This window comes from Helianthus annuus, chromosome 4 (genome assembly GCF_002127325.2).
Source record: "Helianthus annuus cultivar XRQ/B chromosome 4, HanXRQr2.0-SUNRISE, whole genome shotgun sequence".
NCBI classification, from domain to species: Eukaryota; Viridiplantae; Streptophyta; class Magnoliopsida; order Asterales; family Asteraceae; genus Helianthus; species Helianthus annuus.
Window position 1 is genome coordinate 24,894,691 of NC_035436.2, and position 25,237 is coordinate 24,919,927.

A 25,237-nucleotide genomic window follows, 5' to 3' on the forward strand; every position below is an offset into this window, starting at 1 on the left:
ACCTGCCCGCTTGTCTGTGGATAATAGGGCGTGGATAGACGGTGATGCACACCGTAACGGGACAAAGCTCTCTCGAGCTGAGTATTGCAAAAATGCGTCCCTCTGTCACTGATAAGCGCTTTCGGAGCGCCGAACCGGGCAAATAAGCTTTTCAAAAATCTCACGACTACCCTGGCATCATTGGTGGGTAAGGCTTGTGCCTCCGCCCACTTCGATACATAGTCAACCGCGACCAGGATGTACTTATTACCTCGTGAGGGGGGAAATGGTCCCATGAAGTCTATCCCCCAGATATCAAAGACTTCACAAACCTGAATCCAGTTCTGAGGCATTTCATCACGTGCCGATATATTTGTCGCCCTCTGGCAAGCATCGCACGCTCTAACCCAACTCTGCGCATCACGAAATATAGTCGGCCAATAAAACCCGGAATCCAAAACCTTCTTGGCGGTAAAGTTGGCTCCATGGTGGCCTCCGGTAGGTCCCTCGTGACAATGGTGCAGAATATCGGCCGCCTCCTTCCCTGAAACACATCTCCTAATCACCTAATCAGCACCTACCCGAAACAAGTAAGGGTCATCCCAAATGTAGTGCTTGACATCCGAAAAGAATTTCCTCTTTTGCTGGTGAGTCAACCCTTTAATCAGAATCCCGCAAGCAAGGTAGTTCGCAAGGTCAGCGAACCATGGCGACTCATCGCATATCTCAACACTCATCAAAGACTCGTGTGGGAAGTTGTCATTTATGGAATCCCAACGCGCGTCCACGATGTCTCCATGCTCTAATCGAGATAGATGGTCAGCCGCTACATTCAACGCACCCTTTTTATCTTGAATTTCAATATCAAACTCCTGCAGCAACAAGATCCACCTGATCAGACGCGGTTTGGCATCCTGTTTGCTGAAGAGATACCGGATGGCAGCGTGATCAGTATATACAACGGTTTCCGAAAGCACCAAGTACGATCTAAATTTGTCAAATGCGAAAACGACCGCCAAGAGCTCTTTTTATGTCGTGGTATAATGCTCCTGAGCGTCGTGAAGAGTTTTGCTCGCATAATAGATCGGGTGAAAGTGCTTTTCTCTCTTTTGGCCAAGAACGGCCCCTATAGCGTAATCACTCGCGTCGCACATAATCTCAAACGGCAGACTCCAGTCAGGTGCAACTAAAATAGGGGCCTCAATCAACTTTTGCTTGAGAAGGTCAAAGGCTCTCAAGCAATCATCTCCGAATATGAACGGAGCGTCTTTCTCCAACAAACGGGTCATGGGTCTGGCGATTTTTGAAAAATCTTTGATGAATCGCCGATAGAACCCGGCATGACCGAGAAAGCTCCGTATAGCTCTAACAGAGGTGGGGGCGGAAGTCGTGAAATAATGTCGACTTTAGCTGGATCGACTTCCATGCCCGCGTGAGAAATTTTGTGTCCCAGAACTATGCCCTCCTTCACCATGAAGTGGCATTTCTCCCAGTTCAGGACCAGATTCGTCTCCTCACACCTCTTCAACATCTTTCTCAAATTTTCCAAGCAGTGATCGAAGGAATCCCCAAATACCGAAAAATCATCCATGAAAACCTCCATGGAATCCTCGATCATGTCATGGAAAATTGCAACCATGCATCTCTGGAAGGTCGCTGGTGCATTACATAACCCGAAAGGCATCCGCCGGTAGGCGAATGTGCCGAAGGGGCAGGTAAAGGTAGTCTTCTCTTGATCCTCGGAAGCGATAGGAATCTGAAAATACCCAGAAAACCCGTCTAGGAAACAGTAATACAACTTCCCCGACAGACGTTCCAACATCTGGTCGATGAATGGAAGCGGGAAGTAATCCTTGCGAGTAGCATCATTGAGTTTGCGGTAGTCAATGCAAACTCGCCACCCAGTGACGGTACGGGTAGGAATTAGTTCATTCCTATCATTCGAGACTACAGTCATACCACCTTTCTTAGGTATGACCTGCACTAGACTCACCCACACAGAGTCCGAAATAGGATAAATCATGCCGGCATCCAACAACTTAATCACCTCCTTCTTCACCACGTCCTGCATGTTTGGATTTAAACGCCTCTGATGCTGTGCACATGGTTTGTACTCATCTTCCATCAGAATCTTGTGAGTACAAAAAGAAGGATTGATGCCCTTGATATCCATGATTTTCCATGCAGTGGCTCTCTTATGAAGTCTCAGAACCTCGAGAAGCTGATTTTTCTCATCCTTTTCCAATGATGCCGAAATTATGACCGGTAAGCGACGCTCCTCGTCAAGAAATGCATATTCGATATGTGGCGGGAGTTCTTTCAACTCCAAAGGCGTCGGATCTTCAACCGAAGGCTTTGCTTCCTCCTCTTTTACATGGCCAATTTCTAGAAACCTCTCCGGACTCTGGGAACCATCGTCACCAATCTGATAGATTGGCTGCTCGAAATCGTGGCCCTCCTGCGTAATGCCAATCAGGTCCCCACACGACAGACGTGTGTCCGAATCAATCTCGTCAATAGTGCCATGAAAATGAGAGCACACACATGCGTCGACAATGTCGACATAGTAAAGCATGTCATCGTGACTTTGCGGATGCTGCATTGATCTTTTAACATCAAATGTCACGTGCTCGTCATTTACTCGGAGCGTGATTTGGCCAGCTGCCACATCAACAATCGTCCTCGCTGTGTTGAGGAACGGGCGTCCAAGTATTAAAGGTACTCTTGAATCTTCGTCCATGTCAAGGATAACAAAATCCACGGGGAAAACAAATTTATCGATTTTTACTAGCATGTTTTCCACAAATCCGCGCGGATACTTTATTGAGCGGTCTGCCAACCGAATGCTCATCCTAGTGGGTGACGGCTCACCCAGATCCAGCTTTGTAAAAACCTTATACGGCATAAGGTTGATACTCGTTCCCAAGTCAGCCAATGCATGGCTAACAGACATGTTTCCAATCAAACACGGGAGCGTAAAGCTACCAGGATCTCCCATTTTCGTGGGTAGACGGTTTTGCAGAACGGCGGAACAAGTTTCATTCATCACCACACATGATATATCCTCGAGCTTTTGTTTATTCGAGAGGATATCCTTTAGGAATTTCGCATACTTTGGCATCTGGGCCAAGGCTTCAACAAACGGTATATTGATGTGTAGTTGCTTAAACAACTCAAGGAACTTACCGTATTGCTCTTCGTTCTTCTGTTTCTTCAGCCTGCCTGGATAAGGTACTAGTGGAGTGTAATCTTTGACCGGCTCCTGGACTTGTGCTGTACTTGCTGGGCGTAGCCTGGCTTGCACCTCGTCCGGTGTGTCAGTCGGGACCGCTTCAGTGATCGGTACTGAGTCCGATATGACGGGTCCGGTAGTTTTTCCACTCCTGGTCATGATCGCATTCACATGCCCGCCCGGGTTTGGTTCTGTGTTACCCCGAAGACCGCCTGGGGGTCTTTTGGACATCATCTGCGCCAGCTGACCAACCTGATTCTCGATATTCTGAATCGAGGCTTTCTGACTCCTCATTTCTCCCTCGTTAGCTAGAAAACGATCTTCGCTTTGTTGGTATCGTTTTTCAGAGCTAGAGAGAAGCTGAGCCATCATATCCTCCAGCTTGGAGCTAGATTGAGGGGCTTGCTACTGGGAGCTACTCCCAGTGCCCTGATTCTGGTACGAGTATGGACGCTGCTGGTAGGGTTGGTTGTACTGCTGGTACTGCTGACCCTGCTGAGGCGCTGGAGCACGCTGAGTGAACCCCAATGGGTTCTGATTTCCTGTGTTTGCTCGCCACCCAAAATTTGGGTGATTTCTCCAACCGGGATTATAGGTGTTGCTGTACGGGTTGTTCTGCGGCCTTACCTGATTACTCACGAAATCTACTTCTTCGTGGCCCTCATATACGACTCCCTGAAAACATGCCCCAGGCTCGTGTGACACTCCGCACTGGTCACATCCCGAGCCAGCATGCGCAATCATCTGGGACCTGTCGAATCTCAATGCAAGAGCCGAGATTTGTGCAGTAATGGTCGTGTAGTCGTCTACAGCATGAACTCCTGAGCGAGATGATGATGATGATGCCCGACCTCTATCTCCATCCCGACGCGAGCTGGATTTCAACGCAACTTTTTCTATAATATCATACGCTTCAGTCGGCGTCTTAGTTCCAAGATCGCCTCCCGCGTTCACGTCTAATCGCTCCTGCGCATTATAGCTGAGCCCCTGATAGAACGTCAAAACCAGCTGTCGCTTGGAGAAGCCATGATGTGGCACATCAATCAACAAATCCTTGAATCTCTCCCAAGCCGCATGCAACGACTCGCCCTCATCCTGGCGAAAGGAAACAATCCGGTTCCGTAGCTTGTTCGTTTTCTCAGGTGGGAAATATTTCTGCATAAACTGCTCCGCCAACTGATTCCAGGTCCTGATGGACCCGGCAGGAAGTGACATAAGCCAAGCTCTAGCTTTGTCACGTAATGAAAACAGAAACAACCTCAACCGAATCGCATCCTCCGAAACACCTGTAATCCTAAATGTCGAACAAATAGCAAGAAAAGCAGCGATATGCCTCTCAGGACCCTCATGCTCACGTCCGTCAAACTGTACTGAATTCTGCACCATGTTAATAATACTAGATCTAATTTCAAAAGTAGGTGCATCTATAGTGGGCTGAAGGATACTCGGCTCCAGACCTGCCCTTCCGGGCTGATTTGTTTCATTCAGCGGTCGGTCGTCGTCCGCCATGACGACTCTCTCCTCGTCCCCTGAGCTTTCGTCTTTAGAGATAATCACCGGTTCGTCGATTGCATTTGCTATGCGTTGTGCAATGACAAGTGACCTTTCGCGCAGCCTCTTACTTCTTCTAAGATTATGCGCTGGTTCGTCAGTAGGCTCAGCAATAGCGGGCGCGGGAGTTGAGGACATCAACCTGCAAACGAAAAACTGACACAATGAATAGTTTATTAATATAATAATGTTTTTTTTAGCTGAATAGAAACAGAATATGTATAAAAATGGGCTGAAAATTTTATAAAAATCCGAAAATGGGCCGAATTTTTATAAAAATTAAAGCAATGAAAACAATCGATTCGGCTAGTTTAAAAAAGATTTTTAAGAGCCGAAAATTCAACGAATAAATGAATAAATAAATCCGGATTAGATCAAATAAAAAGAATAAAAATTTACAAGTGTACAAAAGAATCACGTGAATGAATAAATTGAATTAAAAGCAAGAATTATTAACAAATAAATCAACAAATAAATAATCACGAAAATATACACAAATATTAACAAGTATAGACACCGATAACACAATGACTCGGGTAGTTCCTAAAACTCGCCATATCCCCGGCAACGGCGCCAAAAACTTGGTACGTACGCGACTGCACATATTTTTACAATGAAATTATGGTTTTAAATTTATAAAAGTGATTATTACTTTTACATCAAAACACACATGAAAGAGGCAAGTGTACCCCGTCATATATGTAGTAAAGTATCGGTAAGAACCAAGTATCGATCCACGGAAATGGGCGGAGAAATAATACTAGACCTTTGTCACTAAATTACCGGTAAAAACATAAGTTGTTTTTGGTTTTAATTAAACTAAAGTAAGCATAAATAAATACTTATAAAACATAGTAGATTATATATAAATAGCCTTGCTTAATACACAACCAAAGCATGTCAACTAAGTCGGTTTTGGCACTAGAAGCATTCGGTCAATTTTCCAATTCGAGACAATTAGTATCCCTTTCGGGAATCCTAACATGACAATCATTCGGAAAGTTAAAACGATAAACACACTTTAACCACCTAAAATTTTTCTTTAACGTGCAATTGATTAACGTCTACAAAAATCTCCTAAAAATAAGTTAGTCATCCGTTAGGAGTTTTCTAACCTCACTTAATCAAGGAAAGCGACACCGATAAACACAATGCAACCACAGAGACAAGCATAAACTAGATTGAATCACAACCGAGTTCATTTTACAAATCTTGCGCATGAATTCACCAAGATAGCAATTTTGGCCGAAACTACTAACTAAGCTAACAAATCATGGCAAGAATTCATAACAACACCATCTAACCCGTTAGAGTCCTTCCGTGAAGGCAAGCTTTCTTGATTAACAATAATTACATTTTATTAAACCACTAACCCGTTAGAGTATCATGGTGCCCACATTTTAACCAAGTTAAGCTAGTTAACCAAATTAAAAGTTTACTAATACATGATTAAATAAGCTTCATTTTTCAACTATCTTACCTAACCAAGCACCAATCATCCAACACAATTACTTATAATCAAGAAATCAATATCAATAACAAGGTTGCAAACTAATCATCAAAGATAATCATAGAAAACACTTCCAAATTTCATTACAAACATAGATTAACATACTAATGGTTATAATCAAGCAAGGGATTGTTGTGTTTTTGCCCAAAGGCTACAATAATACATAAACATTAACCTAAATGCTTGAAAGATTAACAAAAACATGGAAAGATTAGAAAACCCAACCATAAACAAGCACAAGATTAAGAATCCGGATAGTAAATGAGCAAAACCGGGCAATGTGGCTTGAATCCGAGTGAAAGCAGAAGCCTTCTGAGCCTCAAAATCGCCTGCAAAGCTCTCCAAAATTCCAGAGTTACTAATAGAATGGTTCTGTTCTGTTTTTATGCTTTTTCGATGTTGCACGGTCGTTCTCCGATCGCACGACCGTGCACTTTAAGCAATTATTGGTGGTGGTCCACCATACTGCGTGACGTCACAGATCGTTGACTGGTCTTCGGACACGCACGGCCGTTCTTCAATTGGCACGGCCGTTCCTTTCCGAGGTCTGGTTGCACGCCTGGTCCTTTGGTCGTTCAGTTCTGAGGTCTTGTTGGATTGTCGGATCCGCACGGGGTGCAAGATATGGAACGACCGTGCGTTCCCGGGTTGGCCTTCAATGCCTTGCACGCGGAGTTGCACCATCGTTCACTGCCGGGCCTTTCTTAGTTTGTCGGATATGCACGGTCGTGCATCAGGTCGCACGACCGTTCCAGACGCCCAGGTCAGTTTTGTAACAGAAGTTGCGCAGCTTCGTCGTTTTATCCGGAAAGTCCTCGTTTTTGCTATCATCTTGTCTGGTATGCTGTTTTAGGCCTGTAAACAAAAATGTAGATAATTAAGTATCCGAATGACGGTTTTACGGCCGAAAACGCATAAAATAGGGGTAAAACGGGGAACTAAAATATGTGTAAATTAGCGAATATCACTTATCGAGTGGATGATGCTTCAAAGGGCTGTCGTTGGTCGTTTCAGAGAGAAGGGGAGCTAGGGTTTGTAATAGGGTGACTTTCGTGAACCCTATGTGTGAATATGCTCAAACAGGTGAGCCGGCCCCCTCTTGGGCTTCGAAGGTATTTGGGCCGGTGAAGGACTCTCTTTGACGAAGAACTATACTTCGCTGAGAGTAATCCTGGCGAAGAACCTTTTTCGTCAAGCAGTGAAGTTTGGCGAAGAACCCTTAAGAACTCGGGTTGTCACATGGTTAGTAGCCAATCATGCTAGTATTCTATGTGATCAAAAGTCAATACAAGTAAGTTCACCAAAGGGTGAAAAGATCACAATTAGAGGAGATAAGCCAACTAGGTCCATAAAATTCATCTCTATGATGAAAACTACAAGCTATGCAAGGAAAGGATCACTAGTATATTATTTCTATAATCATTAACACTAAAGGAAAATAATTGAAAGATATTCCCGTAGTATCTCAATTCTCCGATGTTTTTCCAGAAAGGTTACCTGGATTACCTCCAGATAGAGAAGTTGAATTTAGAATTCACCTAATACCAGGGATAGCACCGATTGCCAAGGCACCTTACCGTTTAGCACCAGCAGAGATGCAAGAACTGAAGAAACAGTTGGACGAACTACTGGAGAAAGGATTCATACAGCCTAGTTCATCATCATGGGGAGCACCAATCTTGTTTGTCAAGAAAAAAAACGGATCAATGCGTATGTGCATTGATTACCGAGAATTGAACAAGGTCACGATTAAAATGAAGTAACCACTATCGAGAATCGATGATCTGTTCGATCAACTTCAAGGAGCTTGATTCTTTTCTAAGGTCGATTTACACTCAGGATATCATCAACTGAAAGTACAGGAAGAGGACATTTCTAAAACTGCTTTCAGATCAAGGTACGGTCATTATGAATTTACAGTCATGCCATTTGGTTTAACCAATGCCCCAGCCGCATTTATGGACATGATAAACAGAACATGTAAACCATATCTGGATAAATTTATAGTTGTCTTTATAGATGATATTCTTATTTACTCTAAGAGTAAAGAGGAACATGCAGCGCATCTGCATACACTTCTGACATTGCTGAGAAAGATAAGTTTTATGCTAAATTCTCAAAATGCGAATTTTGGTTACAAGAAGTGCAATTTCTTGGACACCTGGTTAATCATGAAGGAATTCATGTGGATCCCACAAAAATCAAGGCGATTACTAAATGGAAAGTCCCAGAATCACCAACGGAGGTGAGAAGTTTTCTTGAATTAGCAAGTTATTATAGACGTTTTATTCAAGATTTTCTCGAATAGCCATTCCGTTAACCAAACTGACCTGCAAATCAGTTAAGTTTGAATGGGGACCAAAACAAGAAGAAGCTTTTAGAATTCTTAAGCAAAGGTTAACCAACGCACCCATACTCGCATTACCAGAAGGAACTGAAGACTTTATATTCTATTGTGATGCTTCTAAGTTAGGTTATGGATGTGTGTTGATGCAACGTCAAAAGGTTATAGCCTATGCCTCTAGACAACTTAAGAATCATGAAGAAAATTATACGACCCATGATCTAGAACTAGGAGCCATAATTTTTGCCCTTAAGATTTAGAGACACTTTCTTTATGGTAGCAAGTTTACTATTTTCACCGATCATAAGAGTCTAAGATATGTTTTCGAGCAAAAGGAGTTAAATATGAGACAGAGACGCTGGATGGAAATTCTCAGTGATTATGATTGTAATATCCAGTATCACGCAGGAAAGGCTAATGCAGTAGCTGATGCTTTAAGTTGAAAATATCATGAAAAACCAAGACGAATACGTTCTCTCAAATTAAATCTGCAGATAGAACAAGGAACGGATGGAATTTGGAGGTTCCATAAGAAAAGAATCTGGATACCCAAACAAGGAAACCTACGCCACCGAATTTTAGAAGAAGCCCATAAGTCTAAGTATACGATACATCCTAGCAATGATAAAATGTACCAAGACTTAAGAAAGAATTTCTGGTGGATAGGAATGAAAAAGGATATAGCAACCTATGTTGCCAAGTGTCTAACATGTTCACAAGTTAAAGCCGAACATCAAAAACCCTCAGGTTTATTGCAGATACTCGAAATGCCGATATGGAAATGGGAATTAATAATAATGGACTTTGTTACTAAATTACCCAAGACACGAAAAGGTAATGACACAATCAGGGTGATTGTAGACAGATTAACCAAGTCTGCTCATTTCTTACCAATGAAGAAAACTTACAGTATGGAACAATTAGCCAAGTTATATGTAAATGAAATAGTTTCATTACATGGGATTCCTTTATCTATTGTTTCTGATAGAGATAGCCGTTTTACTTCTCATTTTTGGACAAGCCTCCAAAAAGCAATGGGAACCAAGTTAAATCTAAGCACAGCTTATCATCCTTAAACGGACGTATAAAGAGAAAGGACAATTCAGACAATGGAAGTTATACTTAGAGCTTGTGTAATTGATTTCGGAGGAAATTGGGACGATTATTTATCATTAATAGAATTTTCCTACAATAACAGTTATCATACTAGTATCAATGCTGCACCATTTGAAGCACTTTATGGACGAAAGTGTCGAACTCCAGTCTATTGGGCAGAAATTGGAGACATGCAACTGTCTGGACCAGAGATAGTACAAGAAACAACGGACAAGATTATTCAAGTCAAGGAAAGACTAAAAGCAGCACGAGATCGTCAAAGGAGTTATGCTTATAACAGGCGAAAACCATTGGAATTTCAAGTAGGAGCAATGTTGTAGAAGGCGCTAGGCGCTAGTCGGGCGGTGAGGTACCGCCTAGGGATTAATCGGGATTAATAGGGATTAATCGGATTGGACTTTTTAAGTATAATTTTACAAATTTTTATAGGTATATAGATAACTTTATACTTTTTATTAGTAAATTACAAGTTTAGGAGATAACTTTATACTTTTTATTAATAAATTTAAAAGTTTAGGAAACATATGTAAACTAGTGAAAGATAGAGGGGGTAAATGTTAAAATACCTAAACTTAAATGTTAAAATAGGTTTATAACTAAAATGGCTTTAAACCATGGGGCAGGCTTCAAAAATTGGGGTTTTTGGGTCAAAAAACGTGGGCCCGATTAGTCCGATTTTGACCGACTTTTACCGATTTTGTCCGACTTTTACCAACTTTGACCATAACCGATTTTTTGACCGACTAGCTTAAATTTAGGCAGTAACCCACCGACTAGCGCCTAGGCGCCGATTAATCGGCCGCCTAGGCCGATTTCTGAAAACATTGAGTAGGAGATAAGGTATTATTAAAAGTTTCTCCATGGAAAGGAGTAGTTAGATTCATAAAAAGGGGAAAGCTAAGCCCCAGGTATGTTGGACCCTTTGAGATTATTAAATGAATAGGACAAGTAGCTTACCAGCTACAATTGCCAGAGGAAATGGCAAGAATACATGATGTATTTCATGTATGTAATCTCAAGAAGTGTTTAGCAGATGAATCATTAATGGTACCTCTTAAGGATATAAAGGTAAATGAGAAGCTTAAGTTTGTAGAGAAACCCCTGCAAATTGAAGATAGAAAGATCAAGAATCTCAAACACAAGAGATTAGTTCTAGTCAAAGTGAAATGGGATTCCAAGAGAGGACCAGAGTACACTTGGGAGCTCGAGTCAGAGATGCAGGGGAATTATCCACACCTGTTCCCGTAGACCTCGAGGACGAGATCTAAAACAAGGTGAGGAGGATATAACAACTCTCCCAAAACCATTAAAATATTCCCATACGTCCAAAAATACACCTCGTTTGTGAGAAACGGACCCGAATAACCTTTATATTAATAAAAACAAATAATTATAGTGCCTCGCGGCCCGCGACAGATGAGGCTTAGGCCTGTCGCGGGGCACGACAGAGTGACACCAGGCGACTCCCCGATACGCCACGTGTCCCCCTTCCGTGTCGAGCCTACCTGCTGATTCGCCAAGCCTAGGCCCTAGCCTAGGGTCCTCGCGGCCCACGAAGGGCTAAGCCCAAGGGCATCGCGGGACGCGAGGGACTTCGAAATCAGCTATAAATTGAGCAGCAGTGGCAAATTTCACATTCGCTCAATTTCTTTTCTCTCTCGACACATATAGTGTAATATTGCTCGGGTATTATACCCCTAAAAAGCGAAGCTCTGCCTTGTTGTAAGTATTATAACCCCTGGTTACATATTAGTTACTCTGCCCGATGGATATAGAGCTCCGTAACGTAACGCATATCAAGGCTCTTCCTGACTCAGTCGTTGGAGTTTTGTCTCGGGGGTATAGCTAATGTAAATTGGGTTATCTTACTGACACGTGTGCATTATTTATTTTAATAGATTACAACCAGGAAATTACCAGGAAGCAGTAGTATTATCTAAAATAACAAAGTGAGTACATCTTATTTTTATGAACAATTTTTACAAAACGTCAAATATTTTAGAGTATATTTAACAGTGATTGAGTCTATGTATTCTACAATTACTGTCGGTATGTTGGGGTTTTGTATACATTACTTGTTACTACACTGTGAGTAGTAGCATGACCACAATTCACGATTGACAGTACCGTGGGTTGTAATTGGGTAGATAAAAACATTGTAATCGCTCTCAATACAGTAAAAATATAAAATTATTGTTCTGATTAAACTGGGATGCACTCGCCAGTATTTCTTGCTGATAAAACTTTTTAAAACGCATTTCAGGTAAAAAAAATGTGAAAGCCAAATAGAAGCCAGCTGGAGAGCACTGAAGGCTTGGAAAAGTGGCTATAAAAGTTACTTAAATAAAGAAGAAGTTTTATTTCAATAAAATAGGGTTTTTCCCTATAAACATATTATAATGGAAACTTGGGTTTTTCCCATATGTTTATTATTTATAAAAGTATGGTGTTTTAACTCTAATAAACTATTTCCTAACTATGGTCCTGATGTATTCTGATGCCAAATTAATAAACACCGATACCACTGATACTGTCCTCGCGGCCGCCCGCTCCCGTGGTAGGGGTCGGGGGTTGCGACAGGTTTATCCAATTTAACGAGTCGTATGCGTAAACACGGGTTCAGATGGTCAAATGGGTTCACGACAAGCCTAACATGTTAAAATATATTTTATTATGTTGCACAAACAGTTTTGGTGTCAAAACATCAGATTAGATATGCTTTAAAATCATTCTTCGATATTTACATAAAGTTGCGTTTTGACTTTTTAGAAATATAAGTCTGACTTAACATTTGACCCATTAGGACATGATGATCACGTGATATAAATGCAGGGTATTATACCTTACATTATGATGATCACTTGGGTGTATTTAATTTCAAGTTAGTTTGACCAAAGTGGTCAGAATCGAAAGTCAACAGAAAAGTCAAATTGTTGACAGTTTCGGACTTCCGGACGAAACTAGACTACAAAACTGAATGCTTTGGAAAGATCTAAGGAAAGAGAACTTACTTGCTTCAGAGGACTTCTTAAAACACCTAAAGGAAAGCTTGAAAGAGTAGAAAGTAAAGCTCCCACTAGACTTTGTAAGTGAAGTGGAATGGTGAGAAGATTATGGAGGTTCATTGGGCTATTTATAGCAAGGAGTGAAGCACAAGAGGTTGCCAAGTGTCCTAGGATGGTATTTAGTGACTAATTAGTGTCCCTTTAGGTGGCACAACCCGAGTTAAAGTAGAAATGGAGTAGCTATGTGGCAAAAAATGCAGCAAAATGTTGCCAACGTTTTATTTGCTGTCAGGGGACCCCTTGCGAACCACAAGGGATACCCTATACGGTCTGTAAGGACCTTCAGCGCGCAAAAATATCAGACACCCCTTGCGGACCGCAAGGGGGTTTATGATACAGTCCGCAAGGCTTCCCAGCGCGACCAGGATTTGGTTTTAGGCAGTTAAAGCCTCTCTGCTCGTTTTTTGCCCTTTTTGACAATTTATCCCCTCTCCTTCAACATTGTGAATTATATGGAGGGTCTTTAGACACGTGTCACCTTAGGATTTGATCAATAAATTATCGGAGTGTCACAATTACCATTCCATGGTCTTGTTTGGTTATCATGTAGGAAGGGAATGAAACATTACTTTGTCTTGTTTGGTAGGCAGGAAAAGATAAAGGAATAAAATCGGCGGTGGGTGGTAGTAGTGGATGCTGGCGCTGGTCGTAGTGGGTGGCGGTGGAAGGTGGTAGGGGTGGTTGAGGTGACGAGTGGCGCTGGTGGAGGTGGTGGTGGCAGCCGTAGTGGGCGGTGGCTGCGACAACGGTGGAGGCAGTGGTCGGTGGTGGTCGCACGTGAAGGCAGTGGTCAGCAGTAGCGGTGGCAGCAACAGTGGTGGTCAATGGCATTGATGGTTGCTGGCGGAAAATGGCGGCAGCGGTGGCGGGTGGTGGTGGCGACAGGTGGCGGCATCAACGAGGGTGGCTGTGGCGGTGGTCGATGTTGGCTCCATTGGTCGGTGACGGATGTTGGTAGTGTCGAAGGGGTGGCGGTGGTGGGTCGTGTTGGTGGAGGGTGTGGCGGCAACAGTGGTGGATGGCGGCGGCACGAGAGTGGCTGCGGTGGTCAGCGGCGGAGGGTGGCTACGTTGGGGTGGCAAGTGGTGATGGTGATGAAATGTGAAGGAAAGAATGGAATGAAAAAAAAATCAAAGGGGTGGGTGGAATGAATTGAAGTGTGAGAAAAAGAATGGAATGAAAAAAAATCAAAGGGGTGGATGGAATGAATTGAGGTTTTTATAGGGAATGGAATAACTCATGTAATGGGTGATTTCATTACCTTGACCAAATAACCATAATTTTTTCATTCCCTTGCAATAATTCATTCAATTATGCCTCTCATTCTTGCATATCAAACACTATCTCAATGTTAGAAGAAAAAGAAAAGAAAACATAATGGTAAAACAATAAACTAAATAGTTTATAACTCATCCCATTAACTATTTTCTCTCTCAATTATTAGATAAAAATATTTTATCCTATACATTTCAATATATATCCCACACGTATTAAAATTTATCATACATATATCCTAAAAATATGGAAATTTATCCTACACTAAATGCTATACATATCAAAATTTATCGTACACTTTATTTTACATGTATCGAAAATTGTCTTTCACCGTTAATTAGGTTGTCTTGAAAGAGTATATTTTAAAAAATAAATTACAAATTTAATTAGTTAGCTAACTTAAAGAAATACAATAAATTAACTAAAATTACAAATTTACCTATATGCCATTTCAATAAAATTAAATACACATATTAAAAAGCATTTCTATTCGTTTAAAACTTATCACATAAATTTGCTTCCTATTTGAAACTTCACATATAAAGCGTCGACTGACGACAACTTTGATTTGTTATCTACTAGTTTTTGCTCCGCCCGCGTTGCGGGGCAATAAGCCGAATATTTCTCTCTCATAACATGTATGTCTGTGTTTCGGTTACTTGTACATACTACTCATAACACGATCTTAAAAAAAATTATATCGAGTCAACCAATTAAAACAAAAACACTACCATACTTTTACTAAAAAAACTAAAACAATGGAAAGACTATAATTTTAAACTGAGAGCAAAATTGTAATTTTTCAGGACAAATGAACATGTACCAGGCATGCCTGGACGAATAAAAATTACACCTATGCCCGCCCGCGTTGCAGGGCGTTAAATCAAATATTTCTTAGTTTCATAACATGTATGGATATATTTAGGTTACTTGTACATACTACTTATAACACGATCTAAAAAAAATACATCGAGACAACCAATTAAACGAAAACACTACCATAGTTTTGCTAAAAAAAACTAAAACAATAACAGGTCTGTAATTTTGAGCTGGGGGTAAAATACTAATTTGTCAGGACCAATGAGCGAGTGTTAGACAACTGCTTAACACAATAAAAGTTACATTGAATCAACCAAGCAAAATAAAACAGTACTATAGTTTTGCAAAAAAAAAAAAAAAAAAAAAAAAAAAAAAAAAAGGTAAAACGATGGCAAGATCATAATTTTTAACTGGGGGAGAAATCGTAATTTTTGAAATGAGAGGAAAATCATAATTTTGAACAGATGGCAAAATCGTAAAAATATATTGAACTGGGGTCGAAATCATATTTTTAAACTGAGGGCAAAATCATAATTTTGAGCTATGGGGGAAAACATAATTTTATTTTGAAATGTGGGCGAAAACGTAATTTTGAGTTGGGGACAAAATCGTAATTTCTAGCTAGGGGCAACAACATATTTTTATTTTGAACGGGGAGCAAAAGCGTAATTTTAGACGGAGGGCGAAACTGTAAATTTAAACTGGGAGTAGAATTAGAAATGGGTTTTTGAACTGAGGGCAAAAGCGTAATTTTTAAGCTAGGCAAAAATATAATTTTATGTTGAATTAGGGGCAAAAACGTAATTTTAAACAAATGATGAAACCGTAATTTTAGAGTGAAGATAAAATTAAATTAAAAATAGGTTGATCCAATATTGAAGTGGCACTAGTCCCTCAACCCCTTTTTGTATATGTAGGATATCTAGTCTTTTGTGGTTTGTGGTTTGTACTTGGTAGTTGATGTAATAATGGGTTTGGATATCGTTTTTCCCTTTGGGTATTCAATAAGCCCAATTTAGAAATTTGAGATTGGATTGATAGGAGTTGGGCCGTGTATAACTCTCAATTGTCTAGGGCCTAGTTTTCAGTGTCTCCTTTCTCTTTCCTAAATTTTAGTTAAATTTATATTACGTAAAGAGATGGCCAAATCTTTTTTTTTTTTTTTTTTTTTTTTTGTCGGTTCCAAACCAGTTTGGCTAGTTTAAGAGTTGGTTTTTTGGACCTGGTTTCAGTTTTGGTTCCAAACCAGTTTAACCGGTTAAGAGTTGGTTTTTTTTCTAACCTGGTTTCAGTTTCGGTTCCAAACAAGTTCGTGTTTTTTTCGCGCATTTAGCAGTCAACAATTTTTTTTACATAAAATGCGCGTTTATTAGTTTTTCGATTTTTTTCAAAACAAAAAAAATCAATACAAAAAAAATACAATAATAACAATGTATTTTTAATAATAATAATGCATTTTATATTACTAATAAGTAAGCGTTTATTCTTCTCACAAAGAAGTTACGCCGTGAACAGACACGTCATATGCTTTTTCGCCCTCTGTTACTGGACAACTTAATCCCTCATCCACTTCTTCGACATGTATTCATCCTTCAACTATTACTTCGTATTCGAGACTCGAAATGTGTGTTATAACTGTTATGCACCGCGTCCAGGTGATCCTTTAAGCAAATGCATATCTCTACCGCGTTGGGAGTGAGCCTTGTTTTTTGTATCGATAAAACCCTGCAACTAAGAGAAAAGGCCAATTCCAAAGCCACTGTAGAAGCTTGGACGATTCGTAGGTCATAGGGCATACGAGTAGGACTATAAATTTTGTTTTCTTTCCTTTCCACAAAGCCAAATGGTTAAATTATTTGCCACTAAGAGAAAAAGTTGATTCTAAAACTACCGTTTAAGCTTGGACGGTTAGTAAGTCACTGGGCTTCCTTTCCTTTCCACCATGCCAAAAAGTTAAATTGTGCAAATCATCGTGGTAGTAAGTGTTTATAAAATCCATGGATTTAAACAAGGCGAGTTCGCTAAGTGGAGTGTTACCCCTTTATCATTTACTCATTTCATTTCTTACGGAATTATATAAATTAAGTTTTGGGATTTTAATTGACCGACTCAAGCTACTACTGGCGCCACTAGTTCCCAAATCCATCGAAGATGGGATGGTGCGTTGGGACCATATCATATTAAAAAAAAATACAATTCTTGAATACTTTTTTATGAAATCATATTTTGTGTTGGTTGCCCAATTCGGTGAATCTATGTAAAACCCAAGTAGAAATTTAGGTAAGCAGATTATAGTTTCAACACCTATTACATTTAAGCACGAGTTTAAAGCCAAGGCCCAAGTAAAAACATGCGGGTCTAGATATATTATATAACGTTCCTTTTATTGGTTCAAACTTTTGAAAACTGACTTTTTCTCTCTATACAAGAAGTCATTTTAAAAAGTCATTTTGAGTTTGCCAAACACCTTTTCTCTTTATTAGGGTGGAAGGAGTGGTCAATCACTGGTGAGTGTTTAAGTTATTTTCTAACCAATAACATCATTGCATGTCAAGTCTCCACTCCACTCCCCATTTTGTATTCAATCACTAGCAATGGTCAAACACATAGAGAGTAGCAAAGAATTTAAAAAAATATGATTGGTTGAAAGGGGTTGGGGCCCACCATTCACCCCCCTCTCTCACTCCTCTATATCTTCTCTTCCCGCATCGGTGACTACTCACCGCCTACACCCCTCCCAGCTCACCGCTCCAACACAGGCATCCCCTTCCCCGTACGGCAACCCCACTCCCCAAGACTACTCACCGCATGCATACCATCCACCCTTGACTTTTTTATAAAAGTCAATAAGTTATAAGAAAATGTGGAAAAGCTTAGCCAAACACGCCAGAACTTTACTGTTTTGATTCACGGAAGACCTAAATCGATCTAGGTTATGAGTTTTAAACTTTTAATTTGTGTTTCTTGATCTTGCATTATAATATTCGGGTCTTCGAGATTCTTCAATTCAATGTGACATAAGAAGAGATAGAGCAACTTCCATACACCGATTGCATAATAATAGCCAGAGCTAAATCGATCTAGTTTGTAAGTTATAATTTGTTTTATACATTGGTTGAACCGAAATCGATCCGGATTGAATTCGATTTATTCAGATCGATTAGAACACTATGAATTCATATCGACTCAGATATTAATTAAGGACAAAAATAAGTCAAATTGAATAAATCTAAAATCTTTAACCCTATTTCAGTGATTTTACCAACGTTTTTATGACACACCACCAGGTGTTCGATAAAATGTCTCAACCAATCAAGTTCACAGCACAAGCTTCCTTCTCCAGGTATTCAACCTCTAAGCTGTAACTACTTGTTGACCATATAAAAATAATTTTAAAATGATGAGTTAGATGGGTGTTTGTGCTATCATTGACTTGTTATAAATAACATACGGGTTGGACAGTGTGGTGCTTTGATATCCGTTCTATAATCAATAACAGACAAATAAATTCCTGGAATTATCTTCAAAGTCTATTGTTGTATGTGTCCTTAAATAACATGATTGGTGTTAGATTTAGAAACATGTTTTGTCTTTTCTTTATTTACTTTCTGGGTTGATGTACTGTTCTTAAGCAGTCAGTTTTTTATGGAGTAACTGAGATACCCGAGTATATGTTTATCCATTGTCTGTTTGTTTCTGGAGTTGGGTTTCCAAAGTTATAAATTATATGTGTTTATAGTGATTATTAAAGGGTCTTGTTATATCTACAACTTGTATACGGGTCGTATACATTCACATCACACGATAAATCTGACATTTCCTGACATGTATACTCCCTGTATTGGTGTATACAGGTTGTATAAGTGTGTCTATTCGTCAGATTGATGACGTTCCCTTGAAAAACACGACCCACGACTCGTATAAGTGTATATGGGTACATTCCCTGACATCTTATATACACATATACGGGTTGTATACATGTCAGGGTGTTAAAATAAGTTTTAAGGTGTGTAAATTGCTTGAGCCTTACTGAATTTAGTTCTTTCAACCATTTGAGTTCTCCATCTAAGTGACTCACTTAAATACTATATGTTAAGAGGTTGAGGTTTCCACCTATGTGAACGAAAACGGGTCGATTTAGGTCAAGCGGCTAAAATACAAACAAATAAAACCTACTTAGTAAGTTAGTAACATAGCATCTCTTATAAAGTAGGGTCTAGGAAGGGTGTGAAGAGGGCAATGTTTTTCTCTATGCTCACGAGATAGAGTGGTTACTGACTTACTTCTATTGAGACCCTCGGTTCCAAGTTACCTTTCTTATACAACATTAGAAATACAAATAGCATATAATATCATATAAGTATAATTAAGATAAACAAAAACGAAAATACTACTAGTAATAGTAAGAAAGGTATAATAAGTAGTGGATAAAACTAAAATCACTAGTAATATTAATTAAAAAAATAGTTAAAAATGAAAAGTTTCAAACAGGTAAAACATGGTAAATTGGTTGATAAATCACCTAATGTGTATTCAAATGTTTTCAAGGTCAATAGTCAATACAAAACGAACCATAATACATATTAATATTATAAACCAATTTCCCCTAACCTTAATATACAAGATCCCTCAACCTAACACAAATAAAAGGATCTAAAAAATTCAAAAAATCCTCCAAATCTTTTTTTAATGCTAAGGAAAGAATTAATCATATAAATAACAAGGTTATCCTATGCAATTACTCTCTATTGACAACCTGCATTTCTTCCTGGGCCTCCATAATAAATATAATTTCCCCAAACATTATTTTTTCCAGACTTTATGCTATAACAATTTGGATGATCAGCCAATAAATGTGGATTTGATAAAGGGATCAAAGTATTGCCCCAATCAACAACCTGCAAGTTTCTAAAATAAGCAGCTTTCCCATAACCTTCACTTGCAAAATGACCACTACCCATTTGTGTATATGTGTGATGACCTCTTGATCTCGAGTTCACTATTTCCCCGCCGAATTGTATCATACTTGCGTGTTTTTGCAAATGACTAAATAAGAACGATGGCCAATAGCCGATTAGCACCCCGGATCCTAGTTGGAGCCACCAGTGTCCATGTTTAGGGTCCTACATAAAAGTACAAAAATTGTTTCAGTTTAGCGGTGACAAGATGGTGGGTCAATAACGAGTCAAAACATGCCCAAGATGAAATTAGCAATTTTTTAATACGGGTCTAGTCAGGTTTGGGTTGAACATCAAACTTTTTTTCACTTTTATGAATAATCAATTAAAATTAAAAATGATTACAAAAAACAATGCTATTACAATATTCATCTAAATCTCTAAATATAACGATTTAGGAAAACGGGTCAGACAAGTTGAAAATTTCCAACGGTGTATTTTTAAAGCACTCGTCCAAGATTCTTTTAATAAAAATTTAGACTATTTTTTTTTTCATATGTAGGGTTTAACTGTATTTAACAAATTAGTTATTTATAAAAAATTGACAAAAAAAGTGTTTTAGGACCGCTTTGTTTCAAGTTGGGCAAATTGGAAATAAATAATCTCACCTAACTCAATTTGGCCGATAATAATCACAAGTCAGTTATTGGCCGACAATAATCCTATCTGATCATTTTTTTTGTAAAATAGTCCGCCGTTAAAATAGTTTAACGGAGTTAAGTTTTTTTCCGAGTTACAAACCAATGTTTTAGGGCTTTTGATCAGAACGAGGATACGGGCCGATTGATGTAAAACTTACCTCGAAATACTGCCCCAACCCACGAAAAGGGTGCTTCAATTCGGGTGTTTAAACTTTCAATTAACAAAAATCAAGTCATTTCGAGCACAATTTTGAGGTAAATTTTACATCAATCGACTCATATCCTTGTTCTGATCAAAAGCCCTAAAACATCGGTTTGTGATTCGAAAAAAAAAACTTAACTTCGTTAAACTATTTTAAGGGCGGACTATTTTACAAAAAAGAAAAGAAAAATGACCAGTTCGGATTATTATCTGCCAATAACTGACTTGGAATTATTATCGGCCAAATTGAGTTAGGTGGAAGTGGGATTATTTATTTCCAATTCGCCTTTCAACTTGTAGTAAAAATGACCCCTAACCCAACGTGCATCTAATTATGGAACAGTTGCACTATAGCCCACATAATCTTCTATTTTGTTTGTGTTTATTCCTCATAATCAACAGTATTGTAATAGTGAGGTTTAGAAGCATCTAAGTAGAAAACCAACAAAAAATTTAGAAAATAAAGGACATTAGGAAAAGAACAATAAAGGCTTTTACATAACTAGTCCAAATCCAAGATGGTATCAAATTAGTTATATTGTATATAATAATATAATATAATTACTTAACTGTTAAAAGGGATACACATGGGAGACACTATCCTTGAAATGAAGAAGAGAATCTTTAAAATAAAATATTCCATCAACTCACTTTAAAGTTTTTCTTTATCCTCAAAACAGTCAATTCTATAATCTAACAATATAATAAATATCAGACAAAGATTCTTGCTGATTTATATTTTATTTGTGTGTTAAGTTGTCTAAAAAAATTAGCATCTCATCAAATAAATTCAAAGACTTTATTCTTCAAGGGGCTGTTTGGCAACATCTGAATAGTTAAGTGTTGAACCAGTAAGAAGTCTGAACCATTAAGTGCTGAACCACTAAGAGGTCTAAACCATTAAGAGCATGTATAATGCTTAACCGTTCAGAGGCAAATGTCTGACCAATTCAGATTAGAGGTGTTAACCATTCAGACTCTGTATAAATCTTAACCATTCAGAGGCAAATGCCTGAACCATTCAGACATCTGCTTCTGAAGCAAACAGTCTGAACCATTAAGTGCTGAACCAGTAGAGGTCTGAACCATTAAGAGCCTCATTAAGAGGTAAACAAACAGCCCTTAATTAGGACAAAAATAAAATTTCTTTTAGCATTTACCTTCCATATCGTCACACTGATATCGAATTGTCTGCCGTTGTAAGATGATCGAGGAGATATCGCGGCACCTATGGCAATCCTGTTATTTGTTTGAACAAATCCTGAACATAGTAAGTTATAGCACCCGGTTTCTCGGTATGCATCAGTCTGTAAATATTAACATAAATTAGCTCTTTCTTATGCGCGCGCGTGTAGAAGCATTTCTTGCACCAAAGGGTATGATTGGTATTATGTAAAATACAAATATATACACTTACTAGTGGTTGATTTTGTTTGTATTTTATTTCAAACAGTTCAAACGGGTTGACAGTCGTCCAAAGTCTATTTTTAGTTTGCACAACCTCGTGTTATTAATAAATATTAAAACCATGATTGAAAAAAAAAAAAGTTAACAGCTCAACCCAACCTGACATGTTTGAACCCGTACTTAAAAAAATGACACACTTCAACCCGAATTTGTTTTGACACGTCATCCAACCCACCCACCTTTTAGACTCGGATTTGAGATAAATTAACACATTACTTACTGTCCAGTAAGTGAAAAATCTAGGATAACCATCTCCGTATAACTCCGGGCTAACCTGAAGAATTATGGATGCGCGTCAAGTATATTTTTTATTAATTCTATGCCTTGAAAAAATAAATATTACCTGCCAACCGGCTTCTATGGTATTAAGATCATGACCAAATGAACCGGATATGACCCATAACTGTGACAAACTAAACTCATATGGTTCAGTAACTCTAGGTGACCATACATTCATGTTGGCCTTTGCTCCATAGTATCTATCTCCATTTACAAAACCAACTGCATGCTACAATTCAAACTCATTATTGTGATTTCAAGACTCCACAATTACTAATTACATCGAGATAGAAGGTAAACGGGGAACAACCTGCGCCGCTACCGCTTTCTGAATAGCAAAACTAAGTCTTTTAAAAAAGCTAAGACTGGAATTGTTCTTGTAAAAAGACTAAACTAACCTCGTGACCACCACTCATGGTATCGCGCCTCACACGTCTAATCTTTCTTCCAAATCTTTTTAGTGAATTCGCACGTAAAATATCTTTTTTGGTTGTTCTTCTAATGGGAATGGTTCCATTTGGGCAGAATTCGCTCGATTCGGCCCATAGTTGAATTGTTTCAAATGTTTCATCACTTGAGTTATGCCCTTTTGGCCTCTCTAATGGTGGTTCCTGTAATTCGAAAAAAAAAACAATTTGATAATATTCATGAAATCAATCAATTGATACAGGGGCTGAATGGCTGGGTAGGCGGGCACACCCTTTGAAAAAAAAAATTTAGTGTATTTTTTAAGCAAAAAACCCGATAGCACCCCTTGAAAATATGGTTGAACACCTCCTCCGCACCCCAGAAAATAATTCCTGTGTCCGCCAAAGTTTGTGTATGTGTGTGGTGTAGATATATATTTATACATATATGTGTGTGTATGTATATACCAATGGTATTTGTCCTTTAAGCTTAGGATGATCAAATGCTGGTTGAAGATGAGAAGGAACACAATCTATCAAATCACCATCAGGACTCTGTATCCAATCAATAAAAAAAAAATACCCAATATCTCAAAACTAAAAAAAAAAGGTCAAACTAGCAAAAAGTCAAAAGTCAAACCTGAATGGTCTTGACACAAGGTTTATTGATCTTCTTCAAATGAGCTCTAACTCTTCTGAGCTTCTTCAACTCTTCCATTGGCTTAAATCTTGTTTCATTAATCAATACAGATTCAGTAACAGAAACAAACAAGAACATAGTACAAACAAATATGAAAATTAAGGAAGAAGATGAAATAGAAGTAGAAGTAGAAGGCATGTTTGGATTGGCAGTTAAGAAAGAATATTTGTGTTTGGTTTTATTGTTGTGAGTTAACATGATGTTTTCTGGTATATGCTGATTTTCAGTTGTCTGTTTGCAACTGAGATATGGTGATCAGCAAGACAACAAGAAGAAGAAACAACAACTGGTTTATTCCAGTTTTTGGTGCATTTCTTCAAAGACAAGATTTGGTGAGTTTTAAATTTGAGCCAACATTTTCAGTCTTCTAATAAATAAAGATTACAGATAAATACACAACACATATACACTTTTCTCTTTCTCTTTCTCTCTCTCTCTACCTCTCTCTCTCTATATATATATTTATATGTGTGTATATAATATATAATCAAGATTCCTTGGTGGTGTGCACTGACACACAGAACCAGCTTGAATATACATTAAAGATGTGGGGCAATAAACCCATTTACACCCCAATAGTCAATTTTTATATAAATTATTTTGAGTATATTTTTCTTTTATGAGAAAAATGCCCGGATAGTCCCTGTGGTTTCGTCTTTTTTCACCTATAGTCCCCAACTTTCTAAAATTACCTGAATAGTCCCCAAGTTTTCATTTTTTGTTCCCGGATAGTCCCTGAGTCTAACTTCAGTTTGTTTTCTCTGTTAAAATAATGTGAAATGACAAAAATACCCTTACTAAAAAAACAAAATAACATAATATATTAATAGATTTATTTTTATGTGGGACCCATTACTTTATAAATAAAAAAAACAACCCCAACCCCACCCCACCCCACCCCACCCCCACCTCACCCCACCCCACCCCCACCTTCATCGTAGACCAACCATCATCTCCGGTCATCTTCTCCGGCCACCGTAAACTCTCCGACCAACCTGCAACATCCACCGTTGCCGTCATCGTCATTCACAAAATCCCGCACACCACATAACCGTACACCATTCCTGCACACCACAACCCCGCACACCACATCACCTTTCAAAACCGCACACCACCCTGCACACTCTGTTCATCTTCTCATACGGTAGAAAGCAAGATTAGAATCTATTAATCCATGTAAATATTATACATACAAGCATAATATATTATGAAACGAAATAGAAATGTTTGTCATAAAAGTAACATCAACAAGAGTAAATTAAATCAGTTAAGATTGATAAAGAATGGAGACAAACCAACCAGTAAGCATGCTCGCAACCTTTGACAAAAGAAGTTTCCTGTAACGCAATCTTATTCAAACAAATGGCACAAAATCCATGATGATTCTCATCAGCTGCTGTTGCTGCTGCTAATGTTTTCTCATCACAACTTAGTCAGACACCATCTTCAATCTTCATCTCCTTCTTCTCCGATAATCAACCACCTCTGACCACTGTATCACCGACGACCTGCAACTCATCACCATAACCACCACGACCTCCGGTTGTCATCATCTATTGTTCGTCGACTGCACCTTCGTTACCTCTCGCCGTCACCGTCAATCATCATCACCCTCCATCTTACTCCAACGACCTGTTATAACCTGCCTCCGTTCATCTTCTGGCTGAAGTTTACAAATTAGGTCTTGGTGGC

At 38.8% G+C, this 25,237-nt stretch overlaps 1 protein-coding gene across 2 annotated transcripts; it reads right to left on the bottom strand.

Moving 5' to 3' along the window:
• Positions 1–19,397: 19,397 nt before the first annotated feature.
• Positions 19,398–24,121, bottom strand: LOC110935959. Of its 2 annotated transcripts, none has more exons than XM_022178307.2 (7): positions 23,486–24,121; positions 23,314–23,400; positions 22,837–23,049; positions 22,503–22,667; positions 22,380–22,433; positions 21,853–21,931; positions 19,398–20,014 (listed from the first exon to the last, which is right to left on the bottom strand). In XM_022178307.2, the coding sequence occupies exons 1-7, from the start codon at positions 23,741–23,743 to the stop codon at positions 20,007–20,009; spliced, it is 864 nt and encodes a 287-aa protein (XP_022033999.1). In that variant the 5' UTR covers positions 23,744–24,121; the 3' UTR covers positions 19,398–20,006. The 2 variants fall into 2 exon arrangements, with proteins under 2 accessions (XP_022033999.1, XP_022033998.1); XM_022178306.2 differs by having other exon boundaries at positions 21,853–21,999; positions 23,486–24,102.
• Positions 24,122–25,237: the final 1,116 nt, after the last annotated feature.